The sequence below is a fragment of the Aricia agestis genome, chromosome 20 (genome assembly GCF_905147365.1).
Source record: "Aricia agestis chromosome 20, ilAriAges1.1, whole genome shotgun sequence".
Classification (NCBI taxonomy): Eukaryota; Metazoa; Arthropoda; class Insecta; order Lepidoptera; family Lycaenidae; genus Aricia; species Aricia agestis.
In genome coordinates, this window is record NC_056425.1 from 6972698 (window position 1) to 6994436 (window position 21739).

Consider the following 21739-nt stretch of genomic DNA (forward strand, 5'->3'; position numbering starts at 1 on the left):
AGCGCGCTGCTCAAGCGCTGAACAGCGCGCTCTACCATGAAACTCTACTACTACCCCCATACATCCTCGAACGCGCGCGCTCCAACGGCGCTGCCGAAACGCTTAACGATAAAACCAGCCAATGATCTTATTCGTATCACGATTACGCTTACGATTAAAACTTAAGCATACGTACAATCTGGATGAAATGGACCAAAATAGTATTATTTTGTTGAGAAAAAAATTACGTGAGATTTGCCGAGCCCCCCCCCCCCCGCCCCTCTCTCCAACGTGAGATTAGATGAGATTTGACTCGACCCCCCCTTCTCCCCCTGCCTCCCCCCCCCCTAAACACCTCGCGTAATTTGTGGACGCTCCCTAACTTACTCTCTGATGGATGAAACCATAGGTTCTTAGTAGTGCCTCGTGTACTTAGAATACGCAGTATTCTAAGTTTGTGGAGCTCTACGTGTGACATCCGAGGGCCTAGACAAGCAGCAAGCGATTATCGTAAACGCTAACGCCACAAAATGTATGGGATTTGACATTAGTATATTTTGCTAGCGAAGTTTAATCTTACCAAGTTAGTTTTGCCTTGAGTTAAGACTTTAACTTGAATCAATTATCTTTTATGTCCTAGATGAACATAGTTAAAACATGATTATATGTTTCTATTTCTTATAGCTTTATTTATAGTTATAAATAACATAAAACTTACGTACAAAATAGCTTAAAACCTGTTTATTGTACGAGTATCTATCTTTAGAATTTGCTGTTATAATGGCAACAGAAAAAATTTGAAATACGTCATCTGTGAAATTAATAACTGTAGCTATCATGTATTATGACAGTCGGACAGACGGATAGCAAATTTCAGTGTAATAGACCGTAAATTTTGGAATTTTTTACCCTTTGGGTACGGTAGATACCTATGGTTTTACTTAACAGTTTACCATAAAAAGTAGAAATGAAAAATTAACCAAAATATCTAAAAGATCTACAGATTGTTGCCATATTATGGCACCCTCTTTTTGTCAACTGTTCTATCTCTGTGGCTATCACGGTTTCTTAACCGTGCAGCTTGGACATAATGGGAGACTCGTAAAAGTCGGATAGACGGACGGATAGTGAAATATACGTACTAGCCTACCTATTTCAGTATGGAACCCAAGAAATCAATCATTGTCACATTTTGTAGTGTAATATCCTACTGTGTAGTTTTTTTTTTAATCTTTTTATCATATTTTTTCAGCTGGAAACATTCACTTAGACGTGCTGGCAACACTGGGCATGAACCCGACGAATCGTCCGCGGTCGTCGTGCGAAATTCCTCGAATACCCAACAACAACAAGTGAGTGTTTATTATCTTATGACGTCACAGGCAGAGCCGGATCTACTGTATGGCTTTAATTGGGCTAGAGCTCAGACCCACGTGATGTCAAGGTACCGTCAGCTAAGTCAAGCCAAAGTAAAAAACCGGCCAAGTGCAAGTTGGACTCGCCCTTGAAGGGTTCCGCAGCAGCAATAAGGTTTATTTTTATGAAATTAAGAGGATAAACCAGGGGCGAGAGAAATTGAAAATAGGTATTTGAAAATGTATTCTCTCACCGCAGAGCGCGATAGAGACAATACGACAAAAGTTCTAATAAAAGAACAGAAAATCTTCGATTCGTTGTCCGCTGATTCCTGCTCCAAACCTTAACTGATTTTAGTACTTTTTTCATTAAGAATTAAAGCAAGGCTTGAGCTGTGTTCCTATGTTTTTTTTTTTTTTTTTGTATATTTTAGCCAGTTTTATTTTATGGGGTTTAAACACAGAGGAAAATCAATTTCGCCATTTTTTTGGGTTTTTGGACGTTCTTATCTTTTTTAATAATAAAATTATGAAAAAAAAGAAAACATAGGGACATGCTAATAGTGGCCATAGATATTCAGGAAAAAAATCATAACTCTACCGGCATTATCCAGGGAGGAAACAGGGGACAGCGTTTGTATGGAAAAACGGCGGTGTGGAATCCTCTTAAGGCAGGGATTAATCTCAATCAAAAACGATAACCTTGCACACAACCAAAGACCAAGCGTATACGCATCGCAATAAGATTCATTTTAGCTTAGCATAAAACTATAGGTTCTCGGGCGAATCTTCTCTATTTTTCATGTTTTTTTTAAATATCTTTGGAAATAAATATTAAGAAACAAGATTGTTCGGTTAAAGAATTTTTAATATAGATTTACTAACAATTTATTCAAATAAAATGTACAATTATCCTAGTTAATACTTATATTTCGATGAAATAGAGTTTTTTCCGAGGTAAGTTTATAAATTAATTACAGCCAAAGTATTACGTTTTATTAAAATGTTTATGGTTTAAGGTATTTTGAATATTGTGCTTTATATCTCATATTTTTTAACACTTCGTTATTATATTGGAACTAGGTAAACCGGGAGTCACGGAATAACAAATTGGGGTTTATCCTCGCCTTAAGAGGTTTTTGATTTATTTCCATATTTCAGTTGATTTAATGAAAGTTAAATTAAGGTTTACCATTTATGACGTATAAAAAAAAACTACTGGCTAGATCTCGTTCGAACAAATTTTCGTTGGTAGTTTTTGTAGTAATGTACATCACATATTTTTTTAGACTTATCATGCCCCTACTTTAGAAGTTAGAGGGGGGGGGGGGGGACACACATTTTACCACTTTGGAAGAGTGTCTCTCGCAAACTATTCAGGTTGAAAAAAATTATATTAGAAACCTCAATATGATTTTTGAAGACCTATCCATAGATACCCCACACGCATAGATTAGATGAAAAAATTTTTTTTTGTTTCAGTTGTATCTATGGGGACCCCTAAAATTTTTTATTATTTTTCCATTTTTGTATCAAAATCTTAAAGCGGTTCACAGACTACATCTACTTACCAAGTTTCAATAGTATAGCTCTTATGGTTTCGGAGAAAAGTGGCTGTGACATACGGACGGACAGACAGACAGACATGACGAATCTATAAGGGTTCCGTTTTTGCCATTTGGCTATGGAACCCTAAAAATTGACGATAGTGCGAAAGAATTAAGGTACAATTCCGTGCATCGCGACAGTCGTAAGCCGCGCGCGACTTACGACTGTCGTCGGCCGCTCGCGACAATAGTCATTGTATGAAAATGTATGGCACCGTTTCTTACTTTGACAGACTTACGACTGTCGCGATGCACGGACCTTTATTTATATGTAATTTTATGAAATTAAACGTATGGTTTGCTGTTTGCAGCCTACATTCAATCAAACCCATTTAATTCAAGTCTACAATTAGGTTTTGGTACTTCTAACTGACAGTTAATTCATCAAGCCCCATACGGTCACCGGTGACCGAGACATGTCTCGTTTTTCCACGACGGACGGGTCAAAGATTATAAACCTTTAGTAGTATTAGCCCAGAACTCAGTAAACTTACAGTCCGGCCCTGGTCACTAGGATCTAGGCCGCATGCTAACTGAATAAGGACCAAATATACAGTCATTCAAAAATATGACTCATTAAATATCAATGACCTAATTTCAGATTGAATGACTAATGAATGGATTATTATTAGCTTTTTCCTATATTATTTAAATAAAGTTATAATAGCGTGTATTAATAATTCTTACTTAGTTTTATTTACTTAATTCTTAATACCTCCAAACTAGTGATTATATTGAGATTCAAGTAAACTATATCTAAGTAAGTATACATATTATTATAAAATAAAATTCTCGTTTCACAATTTTCGTTCCCGTACTCCTCCGAAACGGCTTGACCGATTCTCATGAAATTTTGTGAGCATATTGAATAGGTCTGAGAATCGGCCAACATCTATTTTTCGTACCCCTAAGTAATAAGGGTTGTTCACATTATTAAAATTATTTATATGGCAAAACAACGTTTGCCGGGTCAGCTAGTATTATTATAAAACAAAGTCGCTTTTTTCCCTCATGTCCCTTTAATCATTAAAACTATGCAACGGATTTTGATGCGGTTTTTTTTAATAGATAGAGTGATTCAAGAGGAAGGTTATAGGTATAATAACATTAATTAAATAGTGGGGAAATACTGTTATTGTTGGGGTTTCTAATGTGATGTCGTAAATAATTACATTTTTTCCGCTTACATTGCAAACGCAGGCTGAACCCTACGAGATTTATCAAAATAATGTAACCAAGTATTGTACACATTGAAAAGGTCTACAGAAAACTCCGCGATGGCATATGTCTATCTCTTATGGGATATCCTACAATAACATTTTTTTGTCATTTTCTTTTTACGACAAATAATGGCTAATTTTAATAAAGAAAGCATTAATCCTTATCCAATTAAATAACTTAAATACATTGTTGATTTAATGTAGATCTATATGTCCCTTTACAGCATAATATGATTTAAATGAATATTTTCGAAGATATTACCGACCAATGCGGGCCACGGGTAGTAATAATGAATACAAGTCAAAACTGCTGAATCGATTTTAATCATGTTTTCAGTGGCTATATTATATTTTATACCCGATGCGAAGCCGGGGCGGGTCGCTAGTGTATTATAAATTCGAACGTATGTCTGTTCATATTACCTGTTTACATATTACCTGTCACTTTGATTACCGATTTTGATTAAATATGGCATGGTAAAAGTATAAATGCCCAGTGCGATAATAATTTACTTTAAAATTATTACTGCGTGAACGTAGTTGCGGACAAAACCTAACTTTTTTAGGTCATTAATTAGTTACATACTTACTGTTTTTTTTAATATCTTCTATTTCTCTTCTAATATTTTAATCAATAAAAATTGGTGTTACACTCGTATTGTAACCATATGTTCACCAAATAAAGCGTGATTGAGTGGCTCTTAATGTTATTAAACAAGCTTTATCCTTATTCCAGTGTATACGAGAGCGGGGGGGACGGCGGGGGCGGCGGCGGCACGGGGCTCAGCTGCGACCTGCAGGTGCCCGGTGGCTCCCTGCCCGACCTCACCGCGCTGCACTTCCCCTCGCCCTACATGCGCGCCAGCCCGCCGTACCAGCCCAGATATGTAAGACTTGACACACACACGTAGATGCACGATCGTACGTAAATAGTAGCGTACACGCACGCAAACACGTACGTACTGATTGACATTACTGCGCTGCACTTCCCCTCGCCCTACATGCGCGCCAGCCCGCCGTATCAGCCCCGATATGTAAGACTTAATGTACACATGCACACGCGTACGTAAGTACGTACGTTGTACAGGATACATGCCCGTACACAAACTTACGTGTACGTACGCACTGATCAGTCTAGATAAGGCACACACGTATCGGTTACGCTCGTACGCAAGCGCTGACTATCCCAGATATTTACTCTCAATAAGTAGGTACGCAAACATGTACTTAGGCCCTCGACTTTTAGGCCGGTATAAATAGTCAGTACTCAAGATGCATCTCGGTCTCAAGACACGGTTCAGGCTCTGTGATTGGTTGGCTGTCGAAATTTGGACCAATCACAGAGCCGAACCGCGTCTTGAGACCGGTTCGCATCTTAACTACTGCATCACTACTTACGCGCATTAGTCGCATTTGCAACGCCATACAGCTAGCGACTGCATCGCGACTGTATCGATGCTAATATGCGACAGTATCGCGACTGCATCACTACAAAAAGTCGCAATGGGCGCGCGGCCTAAATAGCGGTTCGCTAAACGCTTGTAGGTCGTACACCGTCACGTGCGTGTACGCAAACTTGCGTAGCTACGCTATGTCGCCAAGTTTGCCAAGTTCTCCTTGCTTGTCCATTTTATAAATGAGGCGTTTTTTTTTTTATTTATAAACAACGAAACCCTCCATCTTCCAGCAAAGTCCGACGTCGCCGGGTGGCGTGTCCCCGGGGGGCGTGTCCCCCGGTGGCGGCAGCGTGTCCCCTGCGACGGGGGGCCTGTCCCCCGGCTCCGGCTCGCCCGTCGGCGCCACCGTCCCACTCGGCCTCCACCACGACCACACACTCTATGACACACAGGTTAGTAAAGTGTTTAGATATGGACATAACATTGAAGGCGTTTTAGATACGGAGAGATTATACAGGCTGTAACAAAAGTGATATTACTTTAGGGTGTGTATGTGTTCCTTGTAAAAAGTTCACTGTGAATGTAGCAGCGCTGAAAGAGCAAATTTTCTTGTGATTTGTTTGGGCAGGCGCCTGAGGGTCAGGATTTCCTATACAAAGATAAAATAATCGGCCAAGTGCGAGTCGGACTCGCGCACGTAGTGTTCCGTACCATTATAGAGCAAAATTAGGCCAAAAATTGTATTTTTGTATGGGATAATTAATATTTATTTTATTTTAATACTTAATTTTAATACGTAATTTAATACTATTATTAAATATTAAAGTTTACATATAATTAGGGACTTTGAAGAAAAATTCATACCTGTTTCCATTGTTGATATAGAGCAAAAAAGGCTAAAAAAATCACGTTTGTTGTATGGGAGCCTTAAATATTGATTTTATTTGTTTTTTAGGAGTTTTTGTTATAGCGGCAACAGATATTCACAATCTGAAAATTTCAGAATTCTAGCTATAGCGGTTCTTGAGTTACAGCCTGGAGACAGACGGAGAGATGGACAGACATCGAAGTCTCAGTAATAGGGTCCCGTTTTACCCTTTGGGTACGGAACCCTAAAAAAGTTACTCTTTCAGTGCTGCTTCTTTTACATTGAACTCATACACATCCTAAACTCTAAAGTATTATTAGTTTTGTTACACCTTGTATAGGTACCACAAAAAGCGCAATAAATGTTATGGGGACAAGAATAATATTACAAAATTTAATTCACTATAATATAATGCCGACATTCGATGATATATTTTGGCATCCGATATAATTAAAATCTGTTATTAGATTTTGATTAAAATCACTTCACGATTTTAAAAAATATATATTATGTCGAAGAAATGACAAATTGAAAATTAAATTGTTAATAATAATAAGTTTAGTTTGTTACTAAAATATGTTTAGTAGTTTAGGTGTGTGAATGTAAAAGACCCGTATAGACATGTATCAAAATTTCCGAACTTATTATCTTATATCTTTAAACGAGCAATTCTAGTATATATGTCGCAGCCGACTGGTTTAAATAGCCGTTCAATCAAACAGCTAGCCCTTTGACTGAACAACGCTATTCAATCACACGTCTAGCTTTTATATTGAATATTTTAGTCGCTCAAAACGTTCAACACTACAGCTGATTCAAAAGCCGCCGCCTAATTGAAGTAGTTCAGCGCGCACCGCTGCGGCGCTAGGTACGTTTTATTTACAATATGGCGTCACTAGCAGGTGTTTGTTGGTGTTTGTGGTTGTTTTTCGGAAAGAAAGTAGTTAATAAAAGTTACAAGTGTTATTAAAGAGACAAAAATTGTGGAGGCACATACGAGTGAATTAAAATTTCAACAAATATTCGAGGAAAAATTACGGGATTATGAAATGGATGTACGCAGCCTCCCCCGAAAGGGGTGTTCGGGAGGCACAGCCCCCCCGTCAAAACAAAAACAAACCAGTTGGCTAAGCGTCGTCTAGCTGTAGTGTTGAACGTTGTAGTCAACAAGTCGGCTAAACGACGTATAGCCGTGTGATTGAATGGCGTTGTTCAGTCAAAGGGCTAGCTGTTTGATTGAATGGCTATTTAAACCAGTCGGTTGCGACATATATATAATTGTAATCTCGGAATCGGCTCCAACGATTTTCATGAAATTTAGTATATATGGTGATTCGCGGGCGATAAATCGATCTAGCTAAGAATCATTTTTAGAAAATGTCATTTTATTCGTGTTTTATCGAATACCGAGCTAAGCTTGGTCAAATAGCTAGTAATATAATATTACGAACTTATTATATTATTATATTTTGATATACTTACACAAATTATTAGAATAAAAAACTTAATATCGTTATACTAAAGTAAACAGAGCTAAGAAGTGCCTCTTTGTGAGAAGGCAGCGTTAGTTGAGGTTTTGAAAAACATTGTAGTATGTTGTGAATTAAAGCTGATCCCACATTTGTTAGCACCATACGCGTCGCACGGACCGCATAGTAGGTACACGAAATGCGGCGCGTACAGTGCGTTCGGATGTGCGGATGTTCACATCATATCATACAACGTATTCTAAAATGCGGCGCGTACGGCACGTCCGTGCTGATAAATGTGCGATAATTTTTAATCAAATCCACATCACTCGCGATATGTTCTTACGGGTCTTTTACTATTCGATTTAGTTCCAATTTCACCAAAGCCTGGCAGCGTTGTGTCATCTCGCTCGTTCTTCGTGTCAATGAAAGAGATGGCATGACATTTAGAACCGGTTGCGTGAAACTTTGGTGAAATGTAAACTTAGCAGCATAAAAGTGAGCTTCAAGTAGTGACGTCAGAATGTGACTAAATGTTTTAACAGTTCAGTTTTTGTTCTAGTTTTGTTGTTGTTTATTTGCTTCCAACACGAATTCATTTTTTTGTTTATTTCAGAATCACTTATCTGTACCAAACACAAATAATTACCCACATCATAAGGTTCGTCTTAACGATTTAATATTTTCAGATTGCTTAAAGCTTTCGATAATGAAAATGTAAATATTTTAACGCTTTATGATCAGAGATTTTTTCGATTTAACTGCATGATTCGGCTTTTGAACCTCTAACATTTTATTGCATATTGCATTGAAAACGATTGGTATTATATTAATTGTTATCAATTTCTTTCTTCACATAAATCTAATTTGTTGGAATCTTCGATGGAAGCTAAGTGACCTTTTTATTATATAATAGGTGCTCAATTTATGTATATTATTAAAATGATCTTACCCTCGTTTTGTAAACAAAAATAATAATTTTCACAAAAGTTATTACAAATCCGCTTGTTATTGCCTAATAAATAATTATTGGTACGACAACTTACTATAAATATTTTCAGCTTTTTATTAAACTATGTTTAAAAATCAGAAAAAATATTTCAGAAGAAAAACGGTTTATAGCTGCATTGAAAGCATTTTTTTACTTTTTTAAATATTTTTAATCACATACTATGTTTCGCATATTATAATGTTTTTATTACTTACTATATTTTCACTGCACATAATAACCAAATGCTTTGATACTAACATATTCGATGCTTTCAAAATCTAACAGCATGAAATGGTTTCAAATCTATTATAATGATTTTCTATATTATGTGTCTTGTTTTAATTTCAAAAGCGTTAGATTGTTTCCTTAGTTCTTAAATATTTGAGAAAAAAAACGCTGGTTATTAAAACGAGACACATCGATTGTGATGTCAGATGTCGATATTTATCTTTATGTCAGATGTCGATATTTATCTATGTAAGTCTGGTCGACGAGTACATAGAAATTCATCCATTGACAAAACTTTTTCTTTCACATACTTATACATGAAAAAGAGATGAACTATAGAGCACACATGCGCGAGTGAAAGAGATAAGTGACGTGTCTTTGTGCGAATTTTTACTTGTTCCGCGACCGTACTTTAAACGAGGATCCATGAAGGACAATTACAAGCAAACAATCACTCGTATACGATAATTGCGTTTGCTGTATATTGCGCAATCGCTTAAGGTAAGGCAATAGGCGACACTACGCTGTGTTGTCACGTCCAATTATTCATTGTATGATATCTTATGAGACACGTGGCATGAAACGTCAATACTATGGAATGTAAAGTGCCGCGTGGCTCCACTGCGCTGTCGCCTAAAGACTGGAAAAGCGCTTTAATGCAGTCTCGCCTTTACCCTGTTTTTCCATCATGGGCCCTGAAGGCCTACTACGAAACTGTTTTGAGACTGAAGCAATCGGACGAGAATGCCGCGTCCTGCTCTAATAACGTCATTTCACGTTTGTTAGAGAAGGACGCAACATTCTCGTACAATTGTTTAGAGTCTCAAAACAGTTTCGTGGTACGGGCCCTGATTCACAATTCGACTCGGATTCGGAAACTTCATCGCGCAACATCCAATAAACGCTCGCCGCACTCGGCAATGACCAATGACCGCTCGGTAAAGTTTCCGAATCCGTGTCGAACGGGAATCGTGAATCGCTCTGTAGGTCTTACTAATGTTTTGTGTTGTCCTTGTCTAGCACTTACAACGAGACAAGGACAAACATAGCAAGTATTAAAACTAGCAATACGAATTTCAGAACATGTCCCCGCTGGACCACACGTGGATGTCGTCGTACCAGCCGTGCAGTCCGCCCTCACAATACTCATCCACGTCCAACATCAACATACCTTCGCCCACGGTAAGTTTACATATATTATTGATTATTATTAGACGGTGAACTTCGTATCCTTTAAAGGTGTAATAAACTTGGAAAGGGATCGGCATATTGGGGGCCCCGATTCACTTTACATCTAAAATTGTATACCACTTCAATATTTAAAAAACTTAGGACTCCTCCCACCTCCTTATCACACCATGTCATACTTCGTCAAACCCATTCCTTTATATTCTTTAAGTGTAACATACTTTATGGATGAACCCTACTTCGTACCCTAGCCGTAAGCGCTGGAACAGCTGTATACGCGTCACAAATGACTCAAAATTATGAAAATCGTGTGACGTATTATAGATGGTCCCTTGGATGGTAACCTAACAAACTGATCGTATTTAAACAGATGGTGCACAGTCCGGGCAGTCCGGTGGAGTCGCCGCAGGACTACAACAACCTGCACCAGGCGCTGCTGCAGCCCTTCGAGCAGATCACCATGGTAACTATACACTTAGCCTGTTAAACGGCCTGTTTGCGCACTATATAGCCTGTCTCACAGGCTGTTTGCACGCCATGCAGGCTGTGTGCACGTCATGCAGGCTGTGTGCACGCCATACAGGCTGTTATACAGGCTGTTTGTGCACCATATAGGCTAACAATACAGGCTGTTTGGTTTGGTGTGCTAATAGCCTGTATAACGTTTTTAGATATACAGGCTGCGTGCACGCCATAAAGGCTGTTTAACAGGCTGTGTACAGTGTGTGCACCAAACCCTTTTACTAATAAAAAAAATTAAGGCAGCTTGTAACTTTTCATGGTTCGCTGTCTAATGATAAGAAGCGAGATGGAATAGTGCGTGAGTTGCATTGCATCTCGGATCTTCGCTGGTGTCGGTGTACTAACAGCCTGTAATATTGAAAGTTGCAAAAAGCGTTATTGATTAAAGTGCCAAAACTTCAAAAAGAGAATCTAAATAGATATAGAACTTTTATAAGGCAATACTTGGTTTGTTTTTTCTTTTGTTCGTTTTTATGTTTGCTACTGGTTTGGATTTTTGTGTGTGCTTTGGTTTGACTAACATTTAGTTTTGTATGTTATCGTGTTTAGGTTTTGGTTTAGTTTTATTATAATATTATGTAATATATTTTTTTTTGTATATTTATTACTTTACGATTGTCATGAAGCCAAGAAGCCGGGAAGCCTGTACCTATTTTGTTGATGTAAAAATAAGTTTTTACCCATTTATTGTTAAACGTGTTAAATTTTTTTTAAATATGATGATGACTTTTACGACGGTCATGAAAGAAAAGTTGTGTCTTGTGACATTTTGTATGTGATTTTACATAATTTTAACTTTTAATGCTTCATGGAATAGCAAGGAGTTGTGAGTAAACCTTAGTTTTGAGTTATGTGGCTTCTCGATATAGAATAGATGAAAAATTGAGCACATGCAAACGAAAAAGCAATAGTTGCACTATGCACATCAATATTTAACGAAAAATATCAGGGAAGGGCCCTGACAATGTGTGATTCGACTCGGATTCGGAAACTTACGACAGCCAATAAACCCACGTCGCGCTAATGTTCGGGCCACACTAACGTCAAACGCCGTTAATTATCGCGTTGTTGGACGTTAGCCGTAGGTGTAGCCACAATTTAACGCGATAATTTTCAACGGCGTTTACAATGCCGTTTGCCGTTTGGCGATAGCTCTAGTGGCGGTACATCAAAGAGAGTAACGCGAGAATTAATGCGATGAAGCGGCCACACTACGTATCGTCACTTTGCGTTGAGAGCCCGACGGGATCACACGTGTTGGCTTCGACTTGTTTGCATTTAAATCGCACGTTTTTTTTAAATTTAAATACGTACTTTGGTAATGGAGTCTTCACTTCACTTTAGTTACTCCTAATTAGAAAGTAATTGCTTTTTTTTGAGATTTTGCAAACCGAACCATGTTTGTGGGATCTGAAACTTAAAAGTTACAAGAATCGTGGAATGCAAAGTGATGCTTGACGACGAATAATAGAATTATTTTTGAAGAAATGAATTAACATTATAAAAAGATAAAAGCGACTTAAAAATTGTACGTAATTTAGAATCAAATCTCCCTACCTCCAAAACTACTGAACCAATTTTGATGCAACTTGCACTATTCCCTAAGTTATATCTAGTATATATCTACTACAACAAAAAAAGATTTACTGAAATCGCAATGGTAGTTCCAGAGATATGCGAACATAAACATAAAAACATACATACATACATACATACATACCTACTTACATACATAAATACCTACACTTTTGAAATATTTTGGCACATTTGTTCAGACGCTGATATACGAAAATTAGGCAGTTCTGGAATGTTACATACATACGCGTCGAATTGATAACCTCCTTTTTTTGAAGTCAGTTAAGTAATATCAACGCCGTTTTCAACGCCGTTGGGCATTAAACGTTGACCGTTCAAGTGTAGCCACCCACTTTAACGCGTTAAAATTATCGCAATAATTGTCGCGTTGTTGGGCATTACACACGTTAAACGTTAGTGTGGCCCGAACATAAGCGTTGACCAATGACCGCGCGTCTTCGTTTCCGAATCCGAGTCGAACGGGAATTGTGAATAACTTTAACAAGTAAATGATTCAAAATTAGATCTTCATAATAAAACTTTCAATATGTTTGTTTTGAAATGAGATTATTTTTAATAATGAAAAGAACAACATTAGGATATAAAAGACTTAAAATATGCCTTTGAACAAGTTACTTTTGCGTAATACAAGATCAAGAAAAAAATGTACGCATGTAACGTTTTGAACAATAATAATCACAGAACATTTGGCACATGTGCAAAGTGTATTGTCTGTGTAGAAATTTTCGATTTTACAAAACGTATGTGGATGTATAAAACCAGCGATCAAAGAATTCAAAGCGAAGAAAGATTCAAGTAGATAATTGTCAACGCTTAGTTATGGTGTAAGGGGCCGTCCACATTACGTCACGCCTTCTTTAGAATCTTTTAACCTTAGATGTATTTTTTTTTTTGTTTTTGTCAACTTTAAGAGTCATGGCCTTAAATTAAAGATTTAAAATACGTGTGGCCCTCAGGGATTGTCGCGGTAAAGCTATTGCATAGCTTTTTTATAAACTTAAGCAACTATAATTTTTCAATACGTCTAGTCGCACGCACACAAATACCGTGCCGTGTCTGGCAACGCCGCACCGACCGGCACAGAGGCGTGGCGTTGCTGCACCGCTGTGCCGGTTGGAGTGAGGGGTGTTAGGTTTTTCCGTTACGGAATTTCTTGATTTGGTCGTCGCGCTCAAAGCTCGCGATAATAGCTATGCCATAGCTTAAAATATCAATCGGTTTCATCGATTTTTGATAAGTAAACGTAAAACTGATCCTCCCCCCCCTCGTGTGACGTAACGCGTGGACGGCCCCTAACGGCAGTGTGGTGTTGTAAGGACTGGGCGCAGCTGGTGCAGGGGCTGGTGGAGTCGGGGTGGACCGCGCACGTCCAGATCGCGGACAACGTACGGCACTATACATATTACGAGGACCGCTCACGATAAACGTTCGGTTTCCCGGACGCACGGAAATTTTGAGAGATATATTTGTCAGGGCGGGCGAAGCGAGCCCTACTATATCCCACAATCTGAGCACTTTTGTGGTACACTTTACGGAGAAACTATCACGCCTATTGATTTGTGCTTTAACATTTTTTTTTTTTTTATAAGTATGTAGATGTGTTATCATCGGTTAGTCAAGATTTGGTTACTATTGAAATATAAAAAGAACTGCCTTAAAGATTATTACTACACAGAAAAACGACGCGAGCCCTCACAAAGCTCGGCTTTTAGCTAGTATTTTTGTTTTTACAAAAAATTTGGAATTCACACAGTGTCGGAGACAAATGTGGCGATCTTGTGTTCGATTTTTATTCGCATTATATTTTATTTTCTACTAGCTTTTGCCCGCGGCTTCGTTCACGTTAAAAAGTATTATTTTATACAATCTTTCATGCCCTATTTTATCCCCTTAGGTGTGGAGTTTATCAAAATCCTTTCTTAGCGGATGCCTACGTCATAACATCTACCTGCATGCCAAAATTTCAGCCCGATCTGTCCAGTGGTTTGGGCTGTGCGTTGATACGTCACTATGTCAGTCAGTCAGTCTTTGAGTTATATATTATATTTAGATTTTCAGCTTTATTTCCCACCAGAGAGATTTTGAAGATATATTGTTTGATGTCATATCTAACAACTTTTTCGCGTTTTTTGTATAATTTACAAAGCATAGTTCTCAACATAACTAGTGAAGTTGAATCATAAAATGTTTGTCGTGGGCGGTCAACACATACAAACAATAGTTAACTTCGCACGTTTGTAGTTACATTCAAATACTTTTTTAATAAATATTTTGATTCGTACTCTGCATACATTTTATAGCAAAAACTATGTTCTTTATGCGATTTTAATATAGTTAAATACGGAATTATACTTATTTGGTCCAGTGAAAAATTCTTAAAAATATTATTTGACATTCATTTTCTATCTGTTAATAAAGTGCTAGAAGAAATTTTTAAAAGTGCTTCTGGATCAAATAAAGTTTTCTATCTTTCTGTTACACAACTTTTATTATTCTTTTAAATTGTTTTGTCATTTAATATAGGAATTTAAAAGATCGATTATTCTGACTATTGTTGTATTGTTGTTATTTTTTACCTCTTTGTGTAGACTTTTCAGAAAAAGTGCCACTGCTCTTAAAATATTGGCTTATTGTTTAAATATTCGCTTTTACAACTAAAAACAAAAAAATGCTATATTATTTAATATCTATTTTTCATAATACTAATGCTTGAAAGCATGGCTTAGATTGGAAGTATATTGTTCGGAATTTCCTCCGACTAGAAATTTAAATGCACTGAATTATTTACGATCGGAAAAATTCCGAATAGTACGTTCCCATCCTTGTAATCGCATGCATAAGAATATTTTAAGTACGATCGGTCGCGTTATATAATTAATTTAAATATTATATTTGTAATCAAATGCATGTAATAAATGTAATAATTTTATTATCCAAGAATGGGGGTATTTAGGAATGAGAAAATCAAAATTAGTTTTTCTTCTCTTGCCGACAACGCACCTGCCGCTCTTCTAATGTTGCGAGTGTCCATGGGCGACGGTAGTTGCTTACCATCATGTGACCCGTTTGCCCCCTTATTTTGTAAAAAGAAAAAGGCGTTTTAATATTTTCTTTTATAGTATATCTTTTATCATAATAATATGTTCTCTCTAAGTTACAATTCAACAAATAAATACTGTGTTACATGTTTTAAATAATATTTTTGCATGCAACTATTTTTGTACTTTGATCTAAATGTGACTTTTTCTCTATTCTTATCTAAAATAAATTCTTCTTATTTCTTAATAATGATGAATTTTATAAAATTAAAATACAAGCATGTCGTAAAAATATTTTACGGTTTCTTACACTCTTTTAATGATTACTTAAGTGGGTTATTTAAATAAATAACTACTTAAGGAATCATTGTACATATATTATTTCTCAAGTACGACCGTTAATGTATTGACTAATATATTTATTATGTAATATTTAATACTGTTTCAGCTGTTATTTTTCATCTCTGTCGTCTATAATATAGACCTACACTGAGACTCGACATGAGTCTGCGTTTTAAAGATATCTATTCTGCCTTTATATTTAAATTTGTTTCAGGCGAGATTAATTTAAAATTTTAAAGTGAATGTACTGTATTTTATATTAAAATTCTTCTAATGAATATTACAAGTTATGTAATAATAAATAAAGTTTATTATTGATACACTATCTTTAAATTGCAGCGTCGCGTTTCAATGTGAGCTGACCCCACTGACCTCCATTATAAAAGTACGCTGGACTTATGATACCCTTTGAAATGACAGCTATTTTATGTGCCTATTTGAACCGGAATCAGCGTGGAGGCGCTTGCGGGGGAAGATAACTAAATCTGATGTGAATAGCAAATGGCCGCTTAATCGTTATTGGTTGTCATCACTAGTATTAGTTCCAAGTACTCTCACTACTGCTACCAGCGCCAATATGTCGACTTTCAAACGTAATTTTTACGTCAAATCTAGTTCTCTTCCCCCGCATTGGGGGCGTTGATTCCGCTTCAAATAGGCACAAAAAGCAGATGGGTATCATAGGTCCTGCAGCGTACTTGTATAATGGAGGTCAGTGGCTGACCCTAATTAGAGATTATTAAATCGAATAACGATTCTTTCTAATTTGCTTGCTGATTCTAGCATGTTGGAAGGCATTACGATCTTAGCAGCACGTTCTTTTGTTTTGTGGGCGTGGCTAGCCTCGCCCTCCGGACGTACCTACTTTATTTCTAAATTAAACTGTTTCGACCACTAATCCCTTTGTAACTATGTAATTACAGAATAAAGTATGACGAAACCGTGCATTTAAATCGCAGTCTGAAGCGAGCATAAGATCGGAATGCCACTTTTTATTTTTATAGGTCGCACACAACTTTAAAATCGTTGGGTACAAATGGAAAGGGAAGGTGCAGCTTACTAGCCCTTTTTTGATGGGATAAGAAATGAGCGGGGCACGTGTGCACGAAGATTCGGTAGATAGATCAGACGGGTTGTTATTGGTAAATCGCATGCAGTAACCCGTTATTGGTTATAACTTATAAGCGTATTGACGCTTATAACCAATAACGTGGGCCGATTTTGCCCAACGATCTTAAATTTCTGCGCGACCTCTTGCCGGATTAATGTGCTTATTTTAGTCTAGTAGATGTGAACTTAACATATAGTATTCTCTTTCTGATGTTGTATTGTGTGTAGCTGGACCAGCCGTCGTCGAACTACAACACCAACTACCACAACCACAGTTCCCCCCACTCGCCGCAAACGAGCTCACCGCACACATATTCACAGGTAATTGTTTTATTATTTTTGCGCCAAAATGCGTTTATCGCGCGGGAATCGTACATTTTTCCGGGATCACTAGTATCTTATTTAAATATTTGTGAGAATAAAATAAGGCAATATTTTGAAATTGCTCGTAAGTATTTGCCGCGTTTACCGTACTAACTTTTGTTTAGATCTTATTTGGACATTCTATTTGCAATAATTTTTCCCCCTTTGTTTCAGCTACATTCACATATTATACAAAGAAAACTGACCTTGAATACGTTGCGAAGATATCTTTATAAGTAAGAGCCAGTCCACACGGCGCGTTGCGTTGCGTTGCGTCGTCGCAACGCAAATATTTTGACGCATAACTGGCCACACGGGCGCTGCGCCATCGCAGCGTTATTACGAGGCAGTGTTAACGTCACTGTCCGCCATGTGTGCGTTGCGACGACGCAGCGCGCCATGTGAACAGTGAACACCTTGGTTATTTGTATGTAAAACAACGCAACGGCAGCGCTGAGTCGACGCAACGCTGACGCAACGTGCCGTGTGGACTGGCTCTAAGAGCTTCATACAATTTATTTACATAAACTAACCTGCATTTTATTCCAGGCGCACGTGTCACACTCGTCGCACGTGTCGCACGTGGCGCACGAGGCGCGGATCTCGCACGCACGCGCGCCGAGCGAGCGGCCGCGCGACCCCGTGCCCGCGTACACGGCGCTCCGCCCGCTGTCGCCGCCCCACCCGCCCACGCCCAACACGCCCGCCTCTATACCGGACATCATCCTCACAGGTATACGTCATAGTTGTCAGCCGCACTATCACACGTGGCTCACAAGGTGCGCATCGTGGTGGCCACGTGACCCCGCGCCCGCTAACACAGCGCTCTGCCCGCTGTCAACGCCAAGTGTTAAATATTTTATCAGAAGATCTTAGCGAATGCTACTAAAACACGATGAAAATAACGTTTCAGATTACTCCGGCGACCTGGACGCGGGCATATTCGGCGGGGAGGAGGCGCAGCTGCGGGCCGGCCTCGACCTCGACGAGCTGACACTGTTAGAGGAGCCGAGCGCCTTGCTGCCGGACTCCGCCGTCGAGCACGAGTTCCGCCTCGACCGCCTCGACGGCTTGTAGCGCGGTAACACGCCCCGCCCACCCCGCCCGAGCGAGCGGGACAGCATGCCCGAAGAAAACACGCGCGAGCGAGACAGCATGCGCAGAGAAAGCACGTGCGAGCGGGACAGCATGCGCGAAGAACGCACGTGCGAGCGAGACGCTCTCCGCTCCGCCGGCATTTGATCCCCGCCCCGCTCGGGCGCGAGGCGACTCCCTATACTTCATGACAATTTCTATCGTTTCAAGTCTGAGTTAGTGATTATAGTGTAGCCGTCGTTTAGTTTGTAAGCAGGCGTGGGGACGACGGCGATACGTCACATTCCCGGCGTGCGCGTTGCGGGCGCGCCCGCTAGCGTTGCGTGCGTAGGTGCGGGTGCGCCCGCTCGGGCGGTGCGTGCGCGACTGCGTACACGCCCGCTCCGGCGTCGCACGATCACGATCTGAGCTGACAGGCTGTAACTTTGACAGTGCAAGTGTTCATTGTGGTTTTAAATGTTTTACTCATATTTTCGATTCGAAGGGATAGGTATGTTTTAGATTTAAATTTTTTTAATGATCGTCGATGGAAATCGCCGATCGATTCGTGTACAGAATTAAGTGATTATTTTTTATTAAGTATTGTGAATATGTACTCGAATATCATCGGAGAATTTGATTTCGGAATTCTCGCCGTTCTCACCTTCGCCCCGCGACGGTGTCTTTGTAAATAATACTTGAAAGTGTTCACTTCGAAAGTTGCATTTAAATCGCTAATCTTGCATGCTAAATTTTAAAGAATTTTTTATCTTTAAATGGAGCGTGGAAATATTTTTCATATTTAATACGAATTTTTCTTAAGATATTCAAATTTCTACTCGCAGTCGGCGATCGCTCGGGCATGGCTAATTTCGTAATAAAACTCTCGTATAATAGAATAAGACTGCGGCTTGAGAGTAGCGGAGCGGATGTCGTCTTCCGCTCCGCTATGCTCAACCCTCCGTCTTTTTATCAAAAAAAATCACATATTTCTACATCGCTTGTACGGTATGAGCAGACACGAGTCCCAAAGGCGGCGGTCGATTTCAAGGCCTTATATTTTAAGTATGTTACATACCAATTCTCTTTTGTATGTTTTTAACTGTATATTATTTAAGATGTAAATAAAAGTTATTATTGAGAAATTTAATAAGCTTTTGTCGCAAACATATCTACGTATGGTCGCGTGATACGAGGCTGGTGTCGTGTTTTCTATCAACTTTGTTATATGTGACTATATATTTTTTAATTCTCTTTGCATATTGAGAACGAATATTTGCATTTTGTATGTAGTTGGACTACATACGTCTAGGTTGAACTTTAAATAGTCTTTAGATCTTCGGCTGACGACTGTAGTAGATGGGATGAGCGGGGCGGATTCTATCTAAAATCTATTATATTTAGAGAAAATGAATTTCAAAGAGTTTATGTATTATATCACAATTAATATAAAATATTTTAATCATTTTATTAATATGTTAAACATGTTACTTCAAGATTTTATTATGAATTTTAACTGTAAATATCGCTCGTCCAAAAATAAATATATATCGCCACGCTGTACGCCCAGCTACTCTCTGTCGCGGCTCAATCTCATTGCGCTCGCAACATATAGCACTGTTATGTTTATCATAAAAGTATATTCTATAAAATCAAATCTATAAGGCTGTCAGGGTAAATTCGGAGACACGGTAAAAAGTCAGAGTCAAATAATACAAATTAAGTAAAATCAATGAGTGTTTTCACTTTCGTTCTAGTGCTATGAAGCTCTGTGGCGGCAAAGCAAAATTGCCTATCGAACCGCATACTATGGTGTCAGACGAACATACTGATTTAAAAAAAAAAGAACGACTTCAAACAGTATTTTCTTAAAATGGAAACACCTTTTAAAATGTCTTCTTTCTAACAGTAACGCCTCTAGTCCACCGACGCTGTGAACTGCGAAACAGCGGCGATCCACAAAAAAGGTTATCGCTCAAATCCTTCCAACTAAAGACCAATCGCTATTACCTCTCTCTTCTCGAAGATAATGGAATCCATTATCAACAGCCAGCTCCTTCGATACTTGGAGGCCAGGGATTACTAAGCGACAAACAGCACGGGTTCCGTAAGGGTCGCTCGGCTGGTGATCTCTTGGCGTACCTCATCGTTGGGCTCAGGCAATTGAGTCGAAGGGAGAGGCATTGGCTGTTAGTTTGGACATTGCGAAGGCCTTTGATTGGGTTTGGCAAAAAGCGCTGCTATCGAAGCTTCCATCATACGGGCTGCCCGAGAAATTATGTAAGTGGGTCACAAGATTCTTAGCAGACAGAAGCATAAAGGTCGTAGTTGACGGCGATTGCTCGGAAACTCTGTTTGTTGATGCTGGTGTCCCTCAGGGCTGTGTGCTATCGCCTACCTTATCCATACTGCATATCAATGACAAACCAACGGCATTCATTGCTATGCCGTATGCGGATGATAGTATAGGTGATGCTGTATAACCGGCTCCCCAATATTTCTTGGCAAAATGTCACTGAGAGTCGAAACGAACTTGTGTCTAAAATAGAGATTCATTCACACCGATTCACTGTCTAACCCGCCACACGACAATGGCTGTTTCACAGATTTTTCGCGTTCGGTTCGCCGCTGTTTCGCAGTTATTCGAAGTTATTCGCAAACAAACAAAAGACATCATTATGTACGCAGTACGGAATTGAGAAACCTCATTCTTTTTTTATGTCGGTTAAAAACATTATTTTTAAAATCGCTTCGCAAAAAAAACAAAGATAAAAACATGTCGCTAATTTAGGGATAGCTTGAATGATCTGAAATTATCCTGTAACCGACTTCACCCTGATTGTCAATCAATATATTTTTTGTTGCGAAGAATTTATTAAATGTGCGGGTGCAATGACCCGTGGGCGTGTATATGTTATGTTAATGCTCATTTTTATGTTTTAAGAGTCTAGTCATCGAGTTATATGTTCAAATGGTCATGTACTGTTGTGATGTCTGACATACATATATTACATAGAAAATAGTTGACGAAATATCTAAAATATGAGTCGTGTTTCCCTTTGTTATCGCGCAAATCTTTGCGCATGTCAAAATCATGTCATGTCATGTCAACAACTTGACGTGCAGAAACTTGTTTGTGGCGTTGACATGACATGATTTTGACGTGCACAATAAAAAATTTGCGCGATAAAAATGAGAACACAACTAATAACTATGGTATATTGCGCACATAATCTGACGTCTTAAATTTTTCTGATGTTTAGCAGTGAGTCCAAACTATGGTTGCTTCATATAGAAAAAGCCTATCATTGACGATTGATTATTCGTAGCTACAGCTCGCGTACATTTTTAAGATCGCTCGGTGAAGCTGGAGGGGCAATCGGTGCATGTAC

General features: G+C 38.7%; 1 protein-coding gene across 3 annotated transcripts in view; it reads left to right on the forward strand.

Annotated features, from left to right (window-relative positions):
- LOC121737333 (CREB-regulated transcription coactivator 1) overlaps nt 1-19320 on the forward strand; it is a 35561-nt gene extending 16241 nt beyond the window's left edge. For 2 of the 3 annotated variants that reach the window (XM_042128987.1, XM_042128988.1), the window contains exons 4-12: nt 1232-1331; nt 4898-5048; nt 5849-6010; nt 8512-8556; nt 10195-10296; nt 10673-10765; nt 17139-17231; nt 17823-18006; nt 18187-19320. In XM_042128987.1, coding sequence (XP_041984921.1) covers nt 1232-1331; nt 4898-5048; nt 5849-6010; nt 8512-8556; nt 10195-10296; nt 10673-10765; nt 17139-17231; nt 17823-18006; nt 18187-18350 — 1094 coding nt within the window. In that variant the 3' untranslated portion in view covers nt 18351-19320. The remainder of the gene's footprint in view (nt 1-1231; nt 1332-4897; nt 5049-5848; nt 6011-8511; nt 8557-10194; nt 10297-10672; nt 10766-17138; nt 17232-17822; nt 18007-18186) is intronic. The other variant, XM_042128989.1, reaches the window with a different exon arrangement.
- Nucleotides 19321-21739: the final 2419 nt, after the last annotated feature.